This window comes from Nicotiana attenuata, chromosome 11 (assembly GCF_001879085.1).
Source record: "Nicotiana attenuata strain UT chromosome 11, NIATTr2, whole genome shotgun sequence".
Taxonomy (NCBI): Eukaryota; Viridiplantae; Streptophyta; class Magnoliopsida; order Solanales; family Solanaceae; genus Nicotiana; species Nicotiana attenuata.
The window spans coordinates 19,893,541-19,914,569 of NC_031999.1; the positions used below are offsets into that span (position 1 = coordinate 19,893,541).

At 40.5% G+C, this 21,029-nt stretch overlaps 1 protein-coding gene across 1 annotated transcript; it reads right to left on the reverse strand.

Annotated features, from left to right (window-relative positions):
- On the reverse strand, positions 5,684-6,765 carry LOC109234750. Its single transcript, XM_019400812.1, has 3 exons — positions 6,587-6,765; positions 6,222-6,298; positions 5,684-5,913 (listed from the first exon to the last, which is right to left on the reverse strand). Exons 1-3 carry the CDS (start codon positions 6,763-6,765, stop codon positions 5,684-5,686), a joined length of 486 nt encoding a protein of 161 aa, XP_019256357.1.

Genomic DNA, 21,029 nt, shown 5'->3' on the forward strand with positions numbered 1-21,029 from the left:
ACAACAAGAAATGACCACTATGGGTCCTAACAATATCAACATAAAGCCTAAACATGATATCTAGCATGATTGACAACTCAATTACTTAATCACATGGTGAAAACACAAATATAAACAAAATAGGGCCACTAAACATTGCCATGAAAACAACGAAGTCACCATTCACAGGGTGCACGCCCACACGCCCATCACCTAGCATGTGCGTCACCTCATCATCAATCACGTAGCACGTAATTCGGGATTTTATACCCTCAACACTAAGTTTAGAAGAGTTACTTACCTCGAACAAGCTAATTCCAATACCGAGCAAGCCAAACGATGCTCCAAAAATGTCATCTCGCGCGTTTCGATCTCCGAATAGCTCGATACTAACCAAAAACAACTCAAATACATCAAACAATGCTAAAGGAACCAGTCCCAATCGAAAAAGGTCGAATCTTTAATCAAAAGCCAAAAATCGGCTAAAAAGCCCAACTCGAGCCCGCACATCAGAACCCAAAAAAACTCACAAAATCCGACAACACATTCAATTATGAGTCCAAACATACTAATTTCATCCAATTCCGACTCCGAATCGATGTTGAAAACTCAATTACTCACTTTAGAAAAGTTTTTGATAAAAATCTCCAATTCTCCAATCAAAATATGGATTAATTCAAAAATGAACTTCTGTGATCATATTAATATACAAAAATTATAGTTATATACCGACCCCCATGGAAATATGAGAAGAACGCCACAAAAATCACCTCAATCGGAGCTCTAGAACTCAAGATATGCTCAAAATACCAAAAGAACGCAGTCTGATTTTTTTATACACATGAATTTTCGCTTTTGCGATAAAAACTCCGCACCTGCATATCTCTAGCTGTCATTTCCACTTTTGCGGAAAACTTTTCGCACCCGCGGGGCCGCCGATGTGGACCCAACTTCGCTTCTGCGAAACACCAATACCAGCTCTCTTCTCCGACACTAAAATTAGCATAACTCCCTCATCCAATGTCCAAATTCTACGATTCTTTTTGCTATAGCTATGTAATTATGATACAGATCTTATGCTTCAATCAAAACAGAAATTGGATCTTATTTTCTTAATGTGGTACCATTTATGCTTGAAGAAACGACGTCGAAACATAAAAAACGAGCGCAACACAACCCAAACCTATCCGAAACTCACCCGAGGCCCTCGGGACCCCATTTGAACATACCAACAAGTCCCATATCATAACACGGACCTACTCGAGGCCTCAAAATACACATAACAACATCGAAACGACGAATACACCTCAATTCGAAATCAATGAACTTAAAACTTTAAACTTCCACAACCGATGCCAAAACCTATCAAATCACGTCCGATTGACCTCAAATTTTGCACTCAAGTCACATTTGACATTACGGATCTTCTCCAACTTCCAGAATCGGAATCCGTCCCCGATATCAAAAAGTCCACTCCCGGCCAAACTTTCTAAAATTTCAATTTTTGCCATTTCAAGCTAAATTCTACTGCGGACCTCCAAATCACAATCCGGATGCGCTCCTAATTTCAAAATCACCCAACGAAGCTAATGGAACCATCAAAATTCCAATTTGAGGTCAAATAATAAAAAGTCAAACTTGGTCAAACCTTTCAAATTAAAAGATTCTAGCTCAGAATCATTCTTCCAAATCAATTCCGAATAACCTGAAAACCAAAACTGACGATTCACATAAGTCATAATACATCATATGGAGATACTCATGCCCGAAAACTATCGAGTAAAGTGCAATTACTCAGAACAACCAGTCGGGTCATTAGACGCAACAAGCAACCAAGCATGGAAAAATTCATAACATAACATAAAAGAGGACAAATATGCATAATTCACCAAGGATAAATAAACACAAACAAAGTGTGATAGGCAATCCAATACTAAGAGCTTGCCTCACACATATATCCAACAAGGACTCCAACAAGTCATTAACACGTGAACAATCAAGTAGTCACACAATCCAACGTAGCATAGGAGAATAAGGCATGAAACAAATAAAGTCATAAAGCAAGTAAAATCAGAGACAAGTAAACGTATGTAACAAGTGAAGTCATAAAACAAGTAAAGACATACAACAAGTAAAGACATGAAACAAGTAAAGGTATGCAACAAGTAAAGACATGAAACAAGTAAAGGCATGTAACATGTAAAGGCATGAAATAATCTAGTTCTTCCCACATGCTTTAAGCTATGACAACACACATACACTTGTCACCTTGCATATACGTCGCCCCCAAATGCATAAAACATGTAGCAACTAGACTCAATTACATCATAATTCTCTCAAGTCAAGATTAACCATTGTACTTACCTTTTTTTTCTGGAACAAATTGACAATCCAAAGCTGCTTTTATTTTAGAACAAGCCATCAAACAAATCGAATTTAGTCAAATAATGCTCTGAAAAGTCAAAACAGACTTAAGAAACCCTCCCAGGACTAAAAAAATTCGATATTTAACATATTTGGAAAAGTCAACAGGGGCCCACTTGGTTGAAATCTGAAATCAAGACCAAATCTCAATTACCCATTCTTCCCCGAGTCCAAATATGTGATTTGTTTCGAGATCCAACCTCAAATCGAGGTCTAAATCTTTAAAATTCAAAATCTTAATTTACTACCCAATAATCCTTGTTCTACTCTTTCAAATTCTACATCTAGGGGTGAAAGTCTATGAGGAACAATGGAAATTAATCAAAACAAAGTTAAACTTACTAACCTACGAAGTGGGAAAGAAAATTCTTTCAAAAATTGCCTCTTTGCGTCGTCTTGGTCTCAAAAATGGAATAAACTGAGCTAATCCTAATCCCTTATTTTTGTCCCAGCTGCAGATATCGCAATTGTGAATTAATGTTCACAACTGTGTAGCTCGCAAATGCGAACCAATGACAAAAATTGTGAAGTCGCACCCGAGCAACCAAATTTGCAAATATGATGACTGCAGCACCATCAACTACTAGGCTTATGAAAACATCCCGGAACTAATCTGAAACTCACCCGAGACCCTCGTGACCCGTTCCAAACATACATACATGTATAATAACCTTACCCAAACTCGCTCGTTAGTTCAAAACATTAAACTAACATCAAAATTCAAGAATTAAGCATCAAAACTCAAGAATTCACATGTTCATAACTAAAATTTTCGTCTTTCAACTATAAACGTCGAAACGGCCTCGGGTCACCCGGGACCCCACCAAATATACGTACAAGTCCAAAATCATCACATGAACATACCGAAATTATCAAAACACCGATTTGAGGTGTTTATGAAGAATGTTGACTGTTGTCAACTCCAACAATATTAAAGCTCTAATATCATGATTTTTTTGTCAATACACATCTAAACTTTCGTGAAAGTAAACAAACCATGCACAAACGTTATAAAATATCAAATGAAATTATATAAGGTCTCAAATCATGAAACAGAAAGATAGAAATCAAAACGACCTATCGGGTCGTTACATTATTCCCCTCTAAAAGAAATGTTCGTCCTTGAATAGACATAAAAATGTACATGGTAAAGAGATATGAATATCTACTCCTCATATCAGACTCGGACTCCCAACTAGCCTCCTCAATTGGCTGACCTTTCCAAAGAACTTTCACGAAAGGCAATTATTTAGATGTCAACTTTTGAAACTGCCGATCTATGATAGCTACCAACTCTTCTTCATAAGTCAGATTCTCATCAAGCTACACCGTGCTAAAATCTAGAACATGCGACTTATCTTTATGATACTTCTGAAGCATAGAAACATGAAATACTGGATGTACACCTGCTAGGCTGGGAGGCAATACATGCCTATAAGCAACCTCTACAACTCTCTCTAAGATCTCCAATGTGCCAATTAACCTCGGCTCAACTTGCCCATCTTCCCAAATCTCATCATGCCCTTCATAAGCAAAACTTTCAAAAGTACCTTCTCGCCCTCCATAAAAGCCATATCACGGATCTTCTTGTCCGCATAACTCTTCTGCCTACTCTGTGTTGTCTGAAGACGATCTTGAATCAACTTTACCTTCTCCAAATATCACGGACCAAATCTATACCCAATATCCTAGACAAACCAGGCTCAAACCAACCAATAGGAGAACGACATTGCCTACTATATAAATCCCCATACGACGGTAGTTGAAGACTGAACTGATAGATGTTGTTGTAGGAAAACTCTGCCAATGGTAGAAACTGGTTCCAATGGCCTGCAAAATCAATAACATAGGCTCTCAACATATCCTCAAGGACTTGAATATTTCGCTTGGACTGGCCATCCGTCTATGGGTGAAATGTAGTGCTGAGCTCCACCTGCGTGCCTAAGTCTCATTGAACAGCTCTCTAGAAGAGCGATGGGAACTGAGTACCACGGTTTGAAACGATAGAAATGGGCACACCGGGCAAGCAAACATTCCCTCTGGCGTAGATCTGAGCCAATCTCTATAAAGTATAGAAGTCATCACTGGAATGAAATGCACGGACTTGGTCAACCTATCTACAATGAACCAAATAACATCATACTTCCTCAAAGTTCGTGGCAATCTTATTACAAAGTCCATAATAATGCGCTCCCACTTCTACTCCGGTATAACCAACCTCTGAGTCAAATCACTTGGTTTTTTATATTCATACTTCACCTGCTGGTAATTCAAACACCCTCAAATATGCCAAACAATGTCCTTCTTCATCTATGACACCAGTAATCCTACTCAAGTCATGGTACATCTTCGTGACACCTTAATGAATAGAATATCATTAACTATGAGCCTCCTAGAGAATTAACACCCCCAAACCATCAACAATAGGAACACAAATACGACATTGAAGACGTATAACACCATCATCCCCAATCATAACCTTCTTGACGCCGCCTCACTGCTGTGTCCTTCAATACCAACCTAAGTTGCCTGGACTCGGGTGCGGGTATCTGATATGGGTACAGATCCAAGAGTCGAATTTGAAAAAATATTAATTTTAAGATTTGGGGATGCGGATCCAACAGTCCTAGGATTTTCTAAGAAAATTCAACACTATAAAAATAGAAATATAAAGATATTCTAAATTTTGAGAGATATTTTGCGAAAATTTTACATGTATATTATAGCAGTGAATATGAGACAAAAGGAATATAATGTTGAAGGATTTCCCATGTCTTAAATATGTTTTATCTTTTATTTTAAGAAATTAAAATCTGAATTTCCCCCTAAATTTGTCCATGGGCTCCGATCAAAGTATCCAAAGTTGGTTGACCGAATCCTAAACATATCCCGCAGCTGTCCCAGTGTCATGTTGAGAAGGGTTCGACATAAAAAAGCAGAGTCTGTGCAACTTAGATACCAACAAATGAGAATCATCAAACTGGCAAGCATTAATGCATTCAATCAATGACAGCTGTGAGACAACACAAGCGAGAACTCTACTAGGCTTACAAACATCCAATTTCATAAATCTTTTAGCCAAAGCCTGAACATCCATAGCCAATGGCCTCTCCTCAGCTGAAATAAATGCCAAATTACCCATACTCTCTGCCTTTATACTCAAGGCATCAACTACCATATTTGCCTTACCCGAATGATACAAAATAGTGATATCATAGTCTTTTAACAACTCCAACCACCTCCGCTACCTTAAATTCAAATACTTTTACTTGAACAAGTGCTAAAGAATATGGTGATCAGTATAAGCCTCGCATGACACACCATACATGTTGTGCCTCCAAATATTGAGCACGTGCACAATTGCTGCTAACTCCAAATCATGAACTGGATAATTCATCTCATGAGTCTTCAACTGACGAGACACACAAGCAATCTCCATACTATCCTGCATTAATACCGCGCCAAGTCCAATACACAAAATGTCACAATACATGGTATAAGGCCTCGAACCTGCGGGTAACACAAACACTGGAGCTGTAGTCAAAGCAACCTTGAGCTTCTAATAGCTCTCTTCAAACTCATCAAACCATCTAAAAGGAACACCCTTTTGAGTTAAATTGGTCAATGGAGCTCCAAGAGATGAAATCCCTCAACAATACGATGATAGTAGCATGCCAAACCCAAGAAACTCCGAACCTCTGTAAATGAGTTAGGTCTAAGCCAATTATGAACTGCCTCAATCTTCTTAGGATCAACTTTGATACCCTCACTAGACACAATATGACCCAGGAACGCAAGTGAGTCCAATCAAAACTCACATTTCAAAAACTTGTCATAAAGCTGATGATCCCTCAAAGTCTGAAGCACAATCCGCAAGTGCTGCTCATGCTCCTCTCTACTATGAGAGTAAACCAGAATATCATCAATGAACACAATCACAAAGGAATCCAAATAAGTCTTGAACACTCGGTTCATCAAATCCATGGAAGGTGCTGGAGCGTCAGTCAAACCGAATGACATCACTAAGAACTCATAATGACCATAACGAGTCCTAAAAGTTTTCTTAGGGGCATCTAGATCCCTAATCTTTACCTCATAATAGCTGAATCTTAGATCATTCTATGAAAATACCTTGGCACCCTTAACCTGATCAAACAAATCATCAATACGAGGCAATGGATACTTATTCTTGATATTAACCTTATTCAGTTGGCTATAATCAATGCACATCCTCTTGGAACCGTGCTTCTTCTTCACAAACAATATTGGCGCACCCCAAAGAGAAATACTCGGTCTAATAAATCCCTTATCAAGCAAATCCTGCAATTGCTCCTTTAATCCCTTCAACTCATATGGAGCCATATGGTATGGTGGGATAGAAATGGGCTGAGTGTTTGGAACCAAATCAATGCAGAAATCAATCCCTATCGAGTGGAATACCTGGTAATTCTACAGGAAGCACCTTTGAAAACTCCCTCACAACTAGTACTGAATCCATAGATAGAACCTCAACATCAGAATCCTGGATGTAAGACAAATATGCTAAAAGACATTTCTCAACCATGCACTGAGCCTTCAAATATGAAATCCTCTTCTTAAGGGTCCCTCTGCACTCTAATCTAGGCAACCCTAGCATAACTAACGTCTTAGTCTTGGCGTGACAATCTTGGATAGCATGATGCGAGAACAATCAATCCATACCAATAATAGCCTCAAAATCCACCTTATACAACAACAAGAGATCAACTATGGTATCAAAACCATTAATAGTAACAACACAAGACCGCTACACCCGATCAACTACTATAAAATCTCCAACAGGTGTAGACACAAAAATAGGAATATGAAGAGAATCACGTGGCATACTCAAGTGTGACACAAAAGATGAAGACATATATAAATAAGTAGAACTCAGATCAAACAATACTGAAGCATCTCTATGATAGACTATGATAACACATGTGATGACTACATTAAATGAATCCGCCTTAGGCCTACCAAGAAATGCTTAGCAACGGTCCTGGCCTCCTCCGGCTTGTCCTCCTCCTCTAGGACGACCCCTAACTAGCTGGCCCCCTACATCTAGCTGGTTGACCCCCACCTCTACATATGTGGGTGGGTGGTGTAGTAAGTGGTACTAGAACATTTGCCTGGCTACCCTGCGGTGCTCCACCCTACAATCTCGGGCAATGCCTCCTGTAATGCCCCATATCCCCATACTCGAAGTAGCCCTTCACCCGATGTAGCTGCTGGGTCTGAGACTGACCCTAACGACCCTAGTAACCACCATAGAAACTATGTATCGGAGGTGCACTAATGGTTGCTGGAGCACACTGAATGATGGTTGCTCAGAACGAGGACCATAAGCACCATGACCACCTAGAGTACCGCTAGAAACCTAAAGTGTTGACTGGACTGGACAGATAGAATGACCTCTACCGAAAGGACCCCTGCCTCCAGATGAGGCACCACTAAAACCACCAAAATTATGAGGTCTCTTATCAGACGTCGCCTCTCTCCCCTAGCTACGGATCTGCCTAATCCTCATAGCAATCTTAGCCAGTTAGGTGAATGAAGTCTCAATCTCGGCCTCTCTAGCCATCTGAAGTCTAATAAACAACAAGTCCCTCTATAACCCTCCGCACATTCTCCCTCTCTATAGGGATCAAGATAGATACCTGACGAGACAAATCAATAAACCTCATCGCATATTGGGTGACTGTCATACTACCCTGCTGAAGACACTCAAACTAGCTGCACAAATCATCTCTGTGATGAGCGAGATGAACTTCTCCAAGAAAAGCTATGAAAACTAAGCCCAAGTAAGAGGATGTGACCCTGCTAGTCTACCCATCTCATAGGTTTGCCACCACCTCTTGGCCAAACCTTACATCTGGAAGATAGTGAAATCAACTCTATTGGACTTAACTAGTCCCAAATAGCGCAAGATCTTATAATATCCATCCATGAACTCTCGGGCATCCTCTGAAGGTGCACCACTGAAGTGAGAAGGGAACAACTTCTGAAACCTGTCCATCCTCACCAGCACTACAGCTGACATCACGGGCCTATTCTTAGGCTGCATTACAATAATAGGCTGAACTACCCCAATTGGTAGCATTCCCCGGATCTGATACCCATGCATTATCTGGAGTGTAAGTGGCGAAAGTCTGAGCTCCTTCTCCGGCCTGAGAAGTAGCTGGTGTTATAGGAAGCACATCTGCATGAACCATGCTATCTATAAGGCCAACCATGCAGACCAAAGCGTCCTGGAGCAATGCGGTAGTATGAACCCCTCTAGGACCTGAGCTAGCCCTATTAGCTCAACCTGAACTATAATCCTGCCACCAGAAGCTATCCGATGCTCAACTGCACTGCTCTAGCACGAACGTCAGTAATTGCAGGTGTTGTTGCATGTGTTCTAGGTTGTGCTCTATCTCTGCCCCTGCTCTGGCCTCTACCCCTAGTAGCGGCTACAACCTCGGACTCTAGCTCCTGGTTTGCTGCAGCTAAAGCACATGTCCTCACCATCTATGAGAAAATAGAGAGTAACGATTCATACTTTATGATAGAACAAAGTCGCATGATAGATAAAGAAAGAAAGTAAAGTTTCCTAAAATCCTGATAGCCACTCGAAGATAAGTACATACATCTCTGTATCGATCCTCAAGACTCTACCAAGCTTGCTCATGACTCGTGAGACCTATGCAACCTAGGGCTCCTATACAACCTTGTCACGACCTAAAATTCCAACCAAGGGAGTGGTGATGGCACCTAACACCGCTTGATAGGCAAGCCAACACCTAACAATAATAAGAGATACAAATCCAACATTAAACAATATAGTATCATAAATATAAGTAAGGCTCAAAAATCACATAACTAGTTTAAACCAATACAACTGTCTAATAACCTCCTGGGACTGGTGTCACTTAGTACATGAGCTATAATATTACAAAATACAAAGTCTAAAATAAAATATAATACTGTCTAATACTAGAAATAGTAATAAAGAGAGTGAAGGTGACTTCAGAGTCTGTAAATGGGTGTGCAACACTACCCCGAGTCTCCTTGAAGTCCAAGCTATACACCCCTCTGAATACTGCTAGGGCCCATACTTGAATCTACACAAAAAGTACAAAAGTGTAGTATGAGTACAATCAACTCAATGTGGTCAGTAAGTATCGAACCTAACCTCGACGGGGTAATGGCTAGGCGCACTTACCATGTAAACTTATATAATTAATAAGCAATAGAAATGGCAAGAGAAACAACTATAGTAATAACAAGAATAAAGGCGGAAGATAATAAATGGATTCAATAAAAAAAGTGATAACCACGTTTCTCGAATAAAAACCCAAAACCTTTCTCAACAGCTCAAATCAACAGGGATAAAACGATATCTGCGAACACATAGCCAAAACCCACAAATGAGAAAAATATCATAAGTCAAACACCAATATTCATAACATATATGTTGTGATGCACAATCCGATCCAACATAAAAACTGTTGCGGAAGCAACCCAATCCTCTATATTGTTGCGCTGAGCATCTCGATCCTATCATAACAATATTGCAGTGGCAACCCAATCCAACATACCAATTCATATGAAAACACATAACAAGCAACTAAGTATGGCAAAATTCATAACATAACATAAAACAAGACGAATACGCATAATTTACTAAGGAAAAATGAACACGTACAAAGAATGATATGCAATCCAAGAGCTAGCCTCGCACATATATCCCAACAAGGACTCCAACAAGTCATTAACACATGAACCATCAAGTAGTCAGGAGATAAGTCATGAAACAAATAAAGACATAAAGCAAGTAAATTCACGAGACAAGTAAATGCATGTAACAAGTAAATGCATGAAATAAGTAAATGCATGTAACAAGTAAAGGCATGAAACAAGTAAGGCATGAAATGAGTAAAGGCATGCAACAAGTAAAGTCATGAAATAAACTAGTTCTTCTCGCATGCTTTAACCCATGACAATGCATGTACCCTCGTCACCTTGCATATACGCCGCCCCCAACACATAAAACATGTAGAAAATAGACCCAATTACATCCTAATTTCCTTAAGTCAAGGTTAACCACGATACTTTTCTCTTTTTTCGGAACAAATTAACAATTGAAAACTGCTTTTCTTTTAGAACAAACTTCCAAACAACTCCAATCTAGTCAAATAATAAGTCAAAACAAACTTAAGGAACCCTCTTAGTACTAAAAAAAAAATCTTTACCATATTTGGAAAAGTCAACAAAAATTACACCCTACTCCACTTGGTCAAAATTCTGAAATCAAGAACAAATACCGATTACACATTCATCCCGAGTCTAAATATGTGATTAGTTTCAAGACCTGACCTCAAATCGAGGTCTAAATATCTAAAACTCAAAATCTTAAGTTACTACCCCAATATCCTATTTCTACTCTTTGAAATCCTAGATTTAGGGTTAAAAATCTATGTGGAATAATAAAAATAATTAAAATAAAGATAAAATACCTGACCTATGAAGTTGGGAAGAAAATCCTCTCAAAAACCGCCTCCTTGCGTAGTCTAGGTCTAAAAATGGAATAAAATGAGCTAATTTTGAAATCCTTTTTTTTTTATCTAAGTTGCAGATATCGCAATTGTGAACTAAAGTAAAGTTAGCAATTGCGCAACCTTCAAATGTGAACCAGCGATCGCAATTGCAAAGTGGTACCTGAGCGATTAAAGTCGCAAATGCAACAGTGTTTTCGCAATTGCGAAGGTCGCAAATGCAATCCAATTGCAAAGCTGCCTTCCCCTTCCCAGACTTCGCAAATGCGAGCTAGCAATCATCATCGCAAACCTCGCATTTGCGAGCAGCTCATCACAATTGCAATGACAACAGCACCAATAACTGCCAGACTTACTAAAACAACCCAAAACCAATTCAAAACTCACCCGAGCCCCTCTGGCCCCATTCTAAACATCCATACAAGTATAATAACCTTATACAAATCGCTTATAAGCTCAAAGCATCAACTAACATAAAAATTCAAGAATCAAGCATCAAAATTCAAGAATCCACATGTTCAAAACTCAAATTTCTAACTTTTAACTATAAGCGCCGAAACAGCCTTGGGTCACCTGGGACCCCAACCAAACATATGTACAAGTCCAAAACTATCATATGAACCTACCAAAATAGTCAAGACACCGATATGATGTCGTTCACCAAGAATGTTGAACATGGTCAACTTCAACAAAATCAAAGCTCTAAAATCAATATTTCTTTGTTAAAACACATCAAATAAAGCTATTAAAAGTCTCAAATCAAGAAACATTAAGTTAAAACTCAAAACAACTTATCGGGTCTTGACAAAGGACATAGCTTCCTTCTTCGTGTCCCTCCCTGCTAGGATTTGTGTTAACCTCTCAATCTCTTTTTCTTGCTTGTGTAAAAAAGCGCTGCTCCTCGCGATTCTAGTATGAAGTTCTGTCGCCGCCAGGTTAACCTACAAAAGGTAGGCTATTAGGAAAACAAAAGGCGAGTAGAGCCAATTGGAAAAAAAATATTTAGGACTATACCTTGAACCCTGAGTACGCCACGTGATTAGCAAGAGCCGCCATCAAATATTTGTCTATGTACTCTCATTCTAGAGGCCCGATAAAGCCTTTGAACAATAGAGCAACCTTTTTGGTCCTCCGAAAGACATTCACGTCGAAGGGAATTTCCACCACCACCTACCTTATTGGGGCGGTAGACTCTTCTGGTACCAAACACGGGGACACCTCAAGTAAGGTTTCAAAATAAGTGACCATGTCGAACACGGGGAAGTCGTGCTCCAGAAACAACAATCCCTCTAGAAGGACTGCGGTCGTCTCATCAAAATTCTTGCATAGAAACACCATAGCTTCTTCCCCCGATGCCATCGACTCTTTGTCGGGTCTTCGCCTCAGGGGAAGTTTTGGCTTGTCATTATACTGTATACCGTTACATTATATAGTATACTATAATAGTATATCATTGGAATGAACTGTATACCAAAATGGTATATAGTATATCATTTTGGTATACAGTACAAATTCTTCTTTGCCAGTTCAACGCAATAAATTATACACAATTAAATTAACCAAAATGGTATATAATATGTTATTTTGGTACATAGAGGATTGGTTCATTCCTTCAAAAAATTAGTAGTATACTATAGTAGTTAATTATATACTCTTGAATTAATTATTGTATACCAATACGGGTTCAATATACCATTTTGGTATACAGTACAGATCTGTCTTCTATGCTAGTTCAACTCAAAATTTAAAAACATATTCTAAGATATAACTAGCAAGGCATCACCATTTCATGTATTAGCAATACTAGAATCATAATTGATTCGTTATTGAAGTTTAAGAGATTTTTTATTTGTTGATTTAAGTTATATACATTAGTAATAACATAAATATTTTAATCTATTAACATACTATTTGTTTGTTATATAACTTATGTTTATTGTAATTTTATTAGGTTACTAACGATATTTATCATAAAAAAATTGTTTACATAACTAATTTATAAGTGTCGTGATTTTGCATATTGTAGAAATAAACTCCTTTTAATTTTAGAAAATAAAGATAAAATAAAATAGTTATACTAAACTTCCTTTTTACAGGTAAATGATTGCATAATGAAATAGTAGAATTTTATATGAAGAGCATTGCATTTACATCGGACCCTTACTATTGAATCAAGAAGAAAACATTTGCATAATGAAAGAGTAGAATTTTATATGAAGAGCATTGCATTTACACCGGACCCTTACTATTGAATCAAGAAGAAAACATTTGCATAATGAAAGAGTAGAATTTTATATGAAGAGCATTGCATTTACATCGAACCCTTACTATTGAATCAAGAAGAAAACATGGGGAAAGAGGAATTGGCAGGCGTAATAAATTTAGAGCCTATAGGTAAAAATAATAAATAGTTTAAAGATGGGCAAAAACGGGTAAATAATTTGACTTTTGTAGGCATATAGTGTAGTTTCCCCTTGTAATTTTGCTGGGCAATCTCTCTTTACTTTGCAAGCATTGCGGCTCATAACGAAACTCAGTAGGATCATTGTTTCTTTTGCTTATTTAGTTTTATTGCCCCCAATAATAACCACACGCGAACGATAGACACGATCTACAACAATAGAATCCCCCACATATGTGGACACATATACATGGGCACTCAAGGAGTCACGGGGCACAACCAAACATGAAGAAAAATAAAATGGCACATAGGAGTAGGTAGACCCTGGATCAAATAGAACTGAAGCATCTCTACTGCAAACTGAAATAGTACCTGTGATAACAGCATCAGACTACTCGGCCTCAGGCTTGGCTAGAAAAGCATAACATCGGGGCTGGGCCCCACCACTCTAAACCAAGTCCCTGGGACGGCCCCCTACTGGCTGGCCTCCACCTCTAGCGGCCTGATCTCCACCTCTAATGGCCTGACCTCCACCTCTAGCGGCCTGACCTCTACCTCTAGCTGCCTGACCCCTTCCTCTAGCTGGCTGAGCAGGCGGTGGTGCACCCAATGCCGGAATCATGGCACGAGAACTCTGTTACTGTGGCGGAACGCCCAATAATCTCGGACATGTCCTCCTGATATGCCCATAGCCACCATACTCGAAACATCCATCCTGATAATATGGCCGTGGAAACTGAAACTGACTCGAATGGGCCGGCTGACCACGGTAATAACTCCGAATGGGAGGTGTACTGATAAGAGCTGGTGGTGCACTGTAGGCTAGCTGATCCGAATAATGCATATGAGGACCAAGACCATCTGAAGCACATGCCTGGAGTGCTGAATGAAATGGCCTGGGAGGATGGCCTCTACCAAAAGTACCTTGAACTCCAGATGAGGACCCACTGAATCCACCGGTGTGACGCGGCCTCTTGTCAAACCCGTGACCATTCCGCTGAGCTAAAACCATCTCGACTCGCCTAGCAACATTGGTTGTCGCCTGAAAAGATATCTCACTCCCAGTCTCCTTAGCCATCTGCAATCTGATATTCTAAGCAAGTCCCTCAATAAACCTCCTCACCCTCTCTCTCTCTCTCGGTAGGAAGCAGAAGAATAGTATGACAGGCTAGATTCACAAATCGAGTCTCGTCCTGCTGCAGACGCTCGAACTACCTCCGATAGTCCTCTCTTTGAGTGATAGGAAGGTACTTCTCAAGAAATAGCTGAGAGAAATATTCCGAAGTCAGAGCTGGCGACCCAGCTGGTCCGGCCAACATATAATCCCTCTACCATTTCTTGGCGGAACCCGACAAATGGAAAGCATCAAAGTCGACCCTATTGGTCTCCACTATCTTCATGTTCCGTAACACCTTATGACAACTGTCCAGATAGTCTTGGGGATCCTACGAACATGCACCGCTGAAGTGAACTGGGAAAAGCTTGGTAAACCTATCCAATCTCCACAAAGCCTCAGAAAATATAGCCGACCCCTCACTGGTCTGTGCTGCAACACCCGGCTGGACAACCCCAACGGGCTGAGCTACTGGAGCCTGAAATTGAGGAGACATCTGCTCCGGAGTGTGGGCAGTAGGATTCTGTGCTCCTCCCCCAGTCTGAGAGATAGCTGGTGCTACAGGAAATGTGCCGGCCTCTGCCAACTCTCCATGAGGCCCACTAGATGGACCAAAGCATCCTGAAGTACCGGGGTGGCGATGAACCCCTCTGAGACCTGAGCTGGCCCTGCTGGAACGGTCTGGGCTGGAGCCTCCTCATCAAACTCTACCTGAGGCTCTGCCGTTGGTACTGCTGCTCGAGCTGTGGGCTGAGCCCTGCCCCTACCTTGGCCTCTGGCACGGCCTCAGCCTCAACCTCTGCCCCTCGTAGGAGCTGCCACTGGGGGCTCTGGCTGCTGCTCAACTGAAGATGCGGTACGTGTTCTTGCCATCTGCGAAAGAACAAGAGTATAAAAGTTCGATTAGCACTGAGAGAACAAAAAACGCACGACAGAGAAAAATAGAAGTGACGTTGTTCCAAAACTCTGTAGCCTCTAGAAGATAAGTACAGACGTCTCCGTACCGATCCTCCAGAATCTACTAAGCCTGTTCGTGAATCGTGAGACCTAAGCAACCTAGTGCTCTGATACCAACTTGTCACGACCCGGAATCCCCACCATTGGGACCGTGATGGCGCCTAATTTCACACTTGCTAGGCAAGCTAATGTATTTATTAGCCAATTCCTTTACGTTTCAGTGATTAACCATAAGCAAGCTAAAACAAGTCGAAATGAACGCGGAAGTACATAATAACAACTTTGATTATATACTATTACTACCCAGAATCCGAAGTCACAATTCACGAACATTCCAAGATTTTACTACGAGTATTTGTCCGAAAGAAAAATACAACTATTATCGAAATAAAGAAAACAATAAAGTATGAGGCATAGAAGGGAACGCTAGGGCCTGCAAATACCGACAGGTCTACCTTGGGTCTCCTACGTGATAAATCCTATAGCCAACCTCTCGATCAGCTCAAACCAGCTCCAAAATCTACACAGGAAGTACAGAGTGTAGTATCAGTACAAGCGACCCTATGTACTGGTAAGTGCCAAGCCTAATCTCGACAAAGGAGTGACGAGGCTACGGAGGGGAAATCACAATATAACCTGCATACAGTATATAATAAAAGCAGAAAGAAAGACAGGATAAAATAGAGCAGTAACTTGCAAGAATTGAATACAGTTCTCGAAGCATATCATCAGTGTTCAGATACTACCAATCCTTAAGTGCAATTTAAGACTACCGTTCAGCTTACAGTCAAAGAAAAGTATAAACATATAGATGGTTGCGGCGTGCAACCCGATCCCACCATGTCACAATAATCACAATCGCAGTTCACCCTTATTTCGCCACATTCCACTCTTATTACACCTATTGCGGCGTGAAACCCGACCCCACCGTACATATTATTTCACCCTTATTCCTCCTCAATATATCACCCGTATTCCACCCATTGCGGCGCGCAACCCAATCCCACCATATCAGTATCAATTATTCAACAAGTACAGAAATTTCACAATTCAAATCACATAACCCTTCACAAGGCTCAACTTCAAACCAAAACAATTAGGAAGCTTATACACTATGAGACTTTACACAAGTAATACTACTCAGCGAGACCAATCCAGAATATGCCTTGAAAGTACCGATAACCATCTTAAGCAAATAATAGGAGACAACGAAGCTACAAAGTAACTAATACTTTCAAAAAAGAGAAACAATGTCTATAAGTAGCAATTAAGCATGGAAATACAAGTAAAGCATGTAGCAGTTATAACAGGGAAAGAGATAATATGAGAAGAACGGGAAAGAAACAGGCAAAAACAGATAAATTGGCAGCGCATAAGTACTCGTCACCTCACATATACGCCGCTCACATGGATTTCATATAGCAAATAAGTCAAGGGTTCCAAATCCCTTGAGTCAAAGTTAGACACGACACTTACCTTGCTCCACGGGCCACTCAATGCTCAATTACCGCTTTTCCTCTAGAATCCACCTCCAAACCACTCGTATCTACCCACAATTAACTTAATAACATCAAATATTGCTAAAGGAATCAATTACAACGCATAAATTTAGATTTTCCAAACTTTCCCCCAAAAAGTCAAATACCGACCCCGGGCCCGCTTGGTCAAAACCCGAGGTTGCTCCCCCCTGTCCTTCGCGTTCGCGAGCTAGTGCTCGCGTTCGCGTAGAAGGACGAGTGTCCGCTCCCCCAGGTCCCATATGCTTCACGTTCGCATTGAGCTGGTTGCGTTCGCGAAGGGTAAGGCTCCCATCGCTTCGCGTTCGCGAAGAAGAAAAACCTAGCCATCCCAGTTTCTACTTCGCGTTCGCGAGAGTGCCTTCGTGAACACGAAGAAGGAAACCAGAAGGCACCTGAAACAGCAAAAAACCAGATTTTCTAAGTCCAAAACATCCCGTAGCCTATCCGAAACTCACCCGAGCCCTCGGGGCTCCAAACCAAACATGCACACAAGTCTTAAAACATTAAGAGGTCTTTTGAGAGGAGGATGTTTAAGATGAAGAGAACGGAAAAAAATTAATGATGGCAAAGTGGTGGATCGACAGGAGCTTTGACTATGAATAAGTAGAAAAATTAATTTTTATAAGAGGAGGAGAATAAAAATCTGGTAGAATAATTTTTTTAAAGTAGGACCCACAAATTATGCATGTCAAAGAATAAAAGGCTTAATATATGACATGTCAGTCATGTCATAGTGAGTGAAAACACGTTCAGTCGGATGTGTTTATTAGTAGTATTCAGTTCATCAACTAGAGGTGTCCAAATGAGAAAAATAAAAGTTTATATACTGGGATGACAAACCGGTACAAATATAAATGGGTACGAAGTCGTTTTGCCTACTTTATACTAACAAGTTAACTTACTTGCAGTATGAAATTACTGTAGTAACAAGTTCCATACACTAATTCAGATAATTTAGCCTAATAGATTAAAATATGATAGTTTACAAATTTTTGTATGGATGTATATAAGTTTAATCCTACTATATTGTACATACAACATTGGATTGGGTCTCCAGGTCTATACACTATTTACCCTGGAAATCGAGTAATAATTAAAGTTGTAATGTGGTTTTAATAATATGTGATTTCACTTAATACCAGTTGTCAGGGACCTCCGAGCTGAATTGGTAACAACTCATAAAGAGCAGACCGATCTCATCGAGCAGGTAATGTAAATTTTTGGGAGTTGATATTGGCGACTAACACTTAGATCCTGCAGGTTCAGTAGAAGGCCAAAAAGATTGAGCAGCTTCGCGAGGAGGCTGAGATGAAAGAGGCAGAGACTTTGGGGTGGAAGCAGAACATGGACTGCCTCGCCTCGGAGAAAGATACCGCTCGAGCCAAGCTATCTTCGGCTGAGCGTCAACTCCAAAGAAGGAAGGAAGAGAGCTTGGCTCGGACCAAGAAAATTGAAGAGCTTGAGACTCGGTTGGCCGCTGAGCTTGCAAAGGCCGCATCTGTAGCGGAAAGAGTAAAGGCCGATGCGGAGGCGGTCGTGGCCGTCTACCGAGCCGATACTGAAGCCGCTAACGCTCGAGCAAAGGAAATTTTCGATGCTACTCGGGTTCGATTATCCTGCATTGAGCATCCTAAGTTCCAGTCTCGGAGAGAGACTCTCGAAGAGATTCATGCTCGTGGCTTTGACCTCACGGCCGATATCGAGAATGCGAAAATGCTATAGGCCGAAGCCGAAGCTTTTCTCTCTGATGATGATGACTCCGGGAGTGCGCGGATCCGAGAGCGGAAAAGTTGAAGATGAAGCTCCCGGGGAAGATTAGGCACTTAGAATTTTTTTTCTCCTATTTTTGGATTTTTGTGTAAGACCCTCAGTGGTCTTTGTAAATACTTTTACATATATGAAATATCCTTTTTCTTTCCGATTTATCTTTGATTTTTGTTTCATGAAAACTTTGTTTTGCTTTCTCCTTATGATAATTCTTATATACTTTAGGTCATGTGAGAAATTTGACTCACTTCGTTGCCTTGTGAAAATTTTGTTGAAATCGGATTACTATAGTTTCTATAGTCGAGTGAGTACTTGCTCGAACTCGGAGAAGAAAAAACCCTTAGGTTTTGGTTTAAGCGAGGGAGGGTCCTCGAGCTTGACAATGTAATGGCCCTTAGGCTCTTGAATCGGGCCGTTATGGCCTCAAAATAGTGTCTTCTTCCCTTTTTACGGCTTAAAAGTTTAATCATATAAAAATTTGTTATGCCTTAGCATGAGATAAATCTTTACCCATTAGGATCCAGTGTTGTCAAAAAATTTTGTTATGCCTTAGCATAAGTTTGTTCAATTTGGTACCTCTTAAGGTTTTCAAAGGTCAATGTTATCGAAACCCTATGTAAATTTGCCGAGGGTAGCCCTTTTTTAACCGGTTTTATGAAAATATTTGAAGGCCTGTTTGATTACAGAATTCGATCCGAACCGTGTTAGTTTGGCCGTAGCCTTTAACTTGATATTTGCCCATCGGGCTTGTCTCTTGATTATACTTCAAACTTGTTCGAAGTATCAATCCCCGAGTGGGGTGGCCGTGGCCCATAAAATCTAGGATTTCCTTTTTAAGGTCTTTCGATTTCGAAGCTTAACAATTCGAGCGTGTCAATTTTCGGACGACAGTCCCCGAGTACTTTAGTTGTGATTGGCTCTTGAGCTGGTTTCCGTAAAATATCGTAAGTACAAAATTGTAAAGTAGAAATTTTACTAAGGCATGGAACATCTAATAAGGAAAAAGTACTTCTTTCAATAGATCATTCATGCGTACATGTTTTGTCATTAGGGCTCGAGCAATCTACATGGGCACGGTTCGTTTGACCGTTTGGCCCTTTACAAAATTTTCCTACGAGACCCTGTTGACACGAAGCATCTTCCTTGAAAACATAACATCCGAGGGTGATGCCCCCCAGTATTCGAGATTGATTGTGAAGAAGCCTCGGATACTGTTGAATTGTCCCCAGGTAGCACATATAATTGTTGCCTCGTTAAAAACCTCGCTGGAAAAACTCATTTGGGACAAAAACCGATCTAAGGGAAAAAGAGTGCAACGCGTGCTTTAAAACATGAAGTCTTTGTGTTGAAGAATTTCCCGTTGTCTTCGATCGAACACCTGTAATAGGTTAGTATAAAATATAAATGAAAGAGGGAGAGAGTCATACCTTAGCAATAGTATCGTTTGAGGAGTGATATGTTCCAATTATTTGATAGTTGTTCGCCGTTCATCGTGCCAAGCTTGTAAGATCCCTTTCCGATGACACCGAGGACCTGATATGGTCCTTCCCAATTTGGGCCGAGTTTCCCCTCGTTTGGATCTTGAGTGTTGGCGGTGACTTTTCTCAGAACTAAGTCCCCTATTTTGAAGTGTCGAAGATTGGCTCTTCGATTATAGTATCTTTCGATTCACTGTTTATGGGCGGCCATTCGAACGAGGGCGGCTTCCCATTTTTGGTCTAACAATGCGAGGCTTGTGTTCATAGCCTCGTAATTTGATTCTTCCGTTGTGTATCAAAACCTGACGCTTGGTTCCCCGACTTCGACCGGTATCAGAGCTTCGGCGCCATACACTAAGGAGAACGGTGTTGCCCCCGTACTGGATTTTGTCGTTGTCCGATATTCCCAAAGCACTTCGAACAAAATTTCTCTTCATTTCCCTTAGCGTTGTTCAACCTCTTCTTTAGGTTTTGAATGATGGTTTTGTTCGTTGATTCGGCATGTCCGTTCCCACTAGGATGATACGGCGTCGATAATATCCTTTTATTTTGTGATCTTCGAGGAACTTCATTATTTTCTGCTGATAAATTATTTCCCACTGTCGCACACTATCTAGGCGGGTATCCCAAATAGGCAAATGATGTGATCCCAGATGAAGTCTATAACTTCTTTCTCTCTGACTTTCTCGAAAGCCTGTGCTTCGATCTATTTAGAGAAATAGTCAGTCATAAATAAAATGAATTTAGCTTTACCTGGGGCCTATGGCAGAGGACCAACGATGTCCATCACCCATTTCATGAATGACCACGGGGATAGGACTGAATAAAATT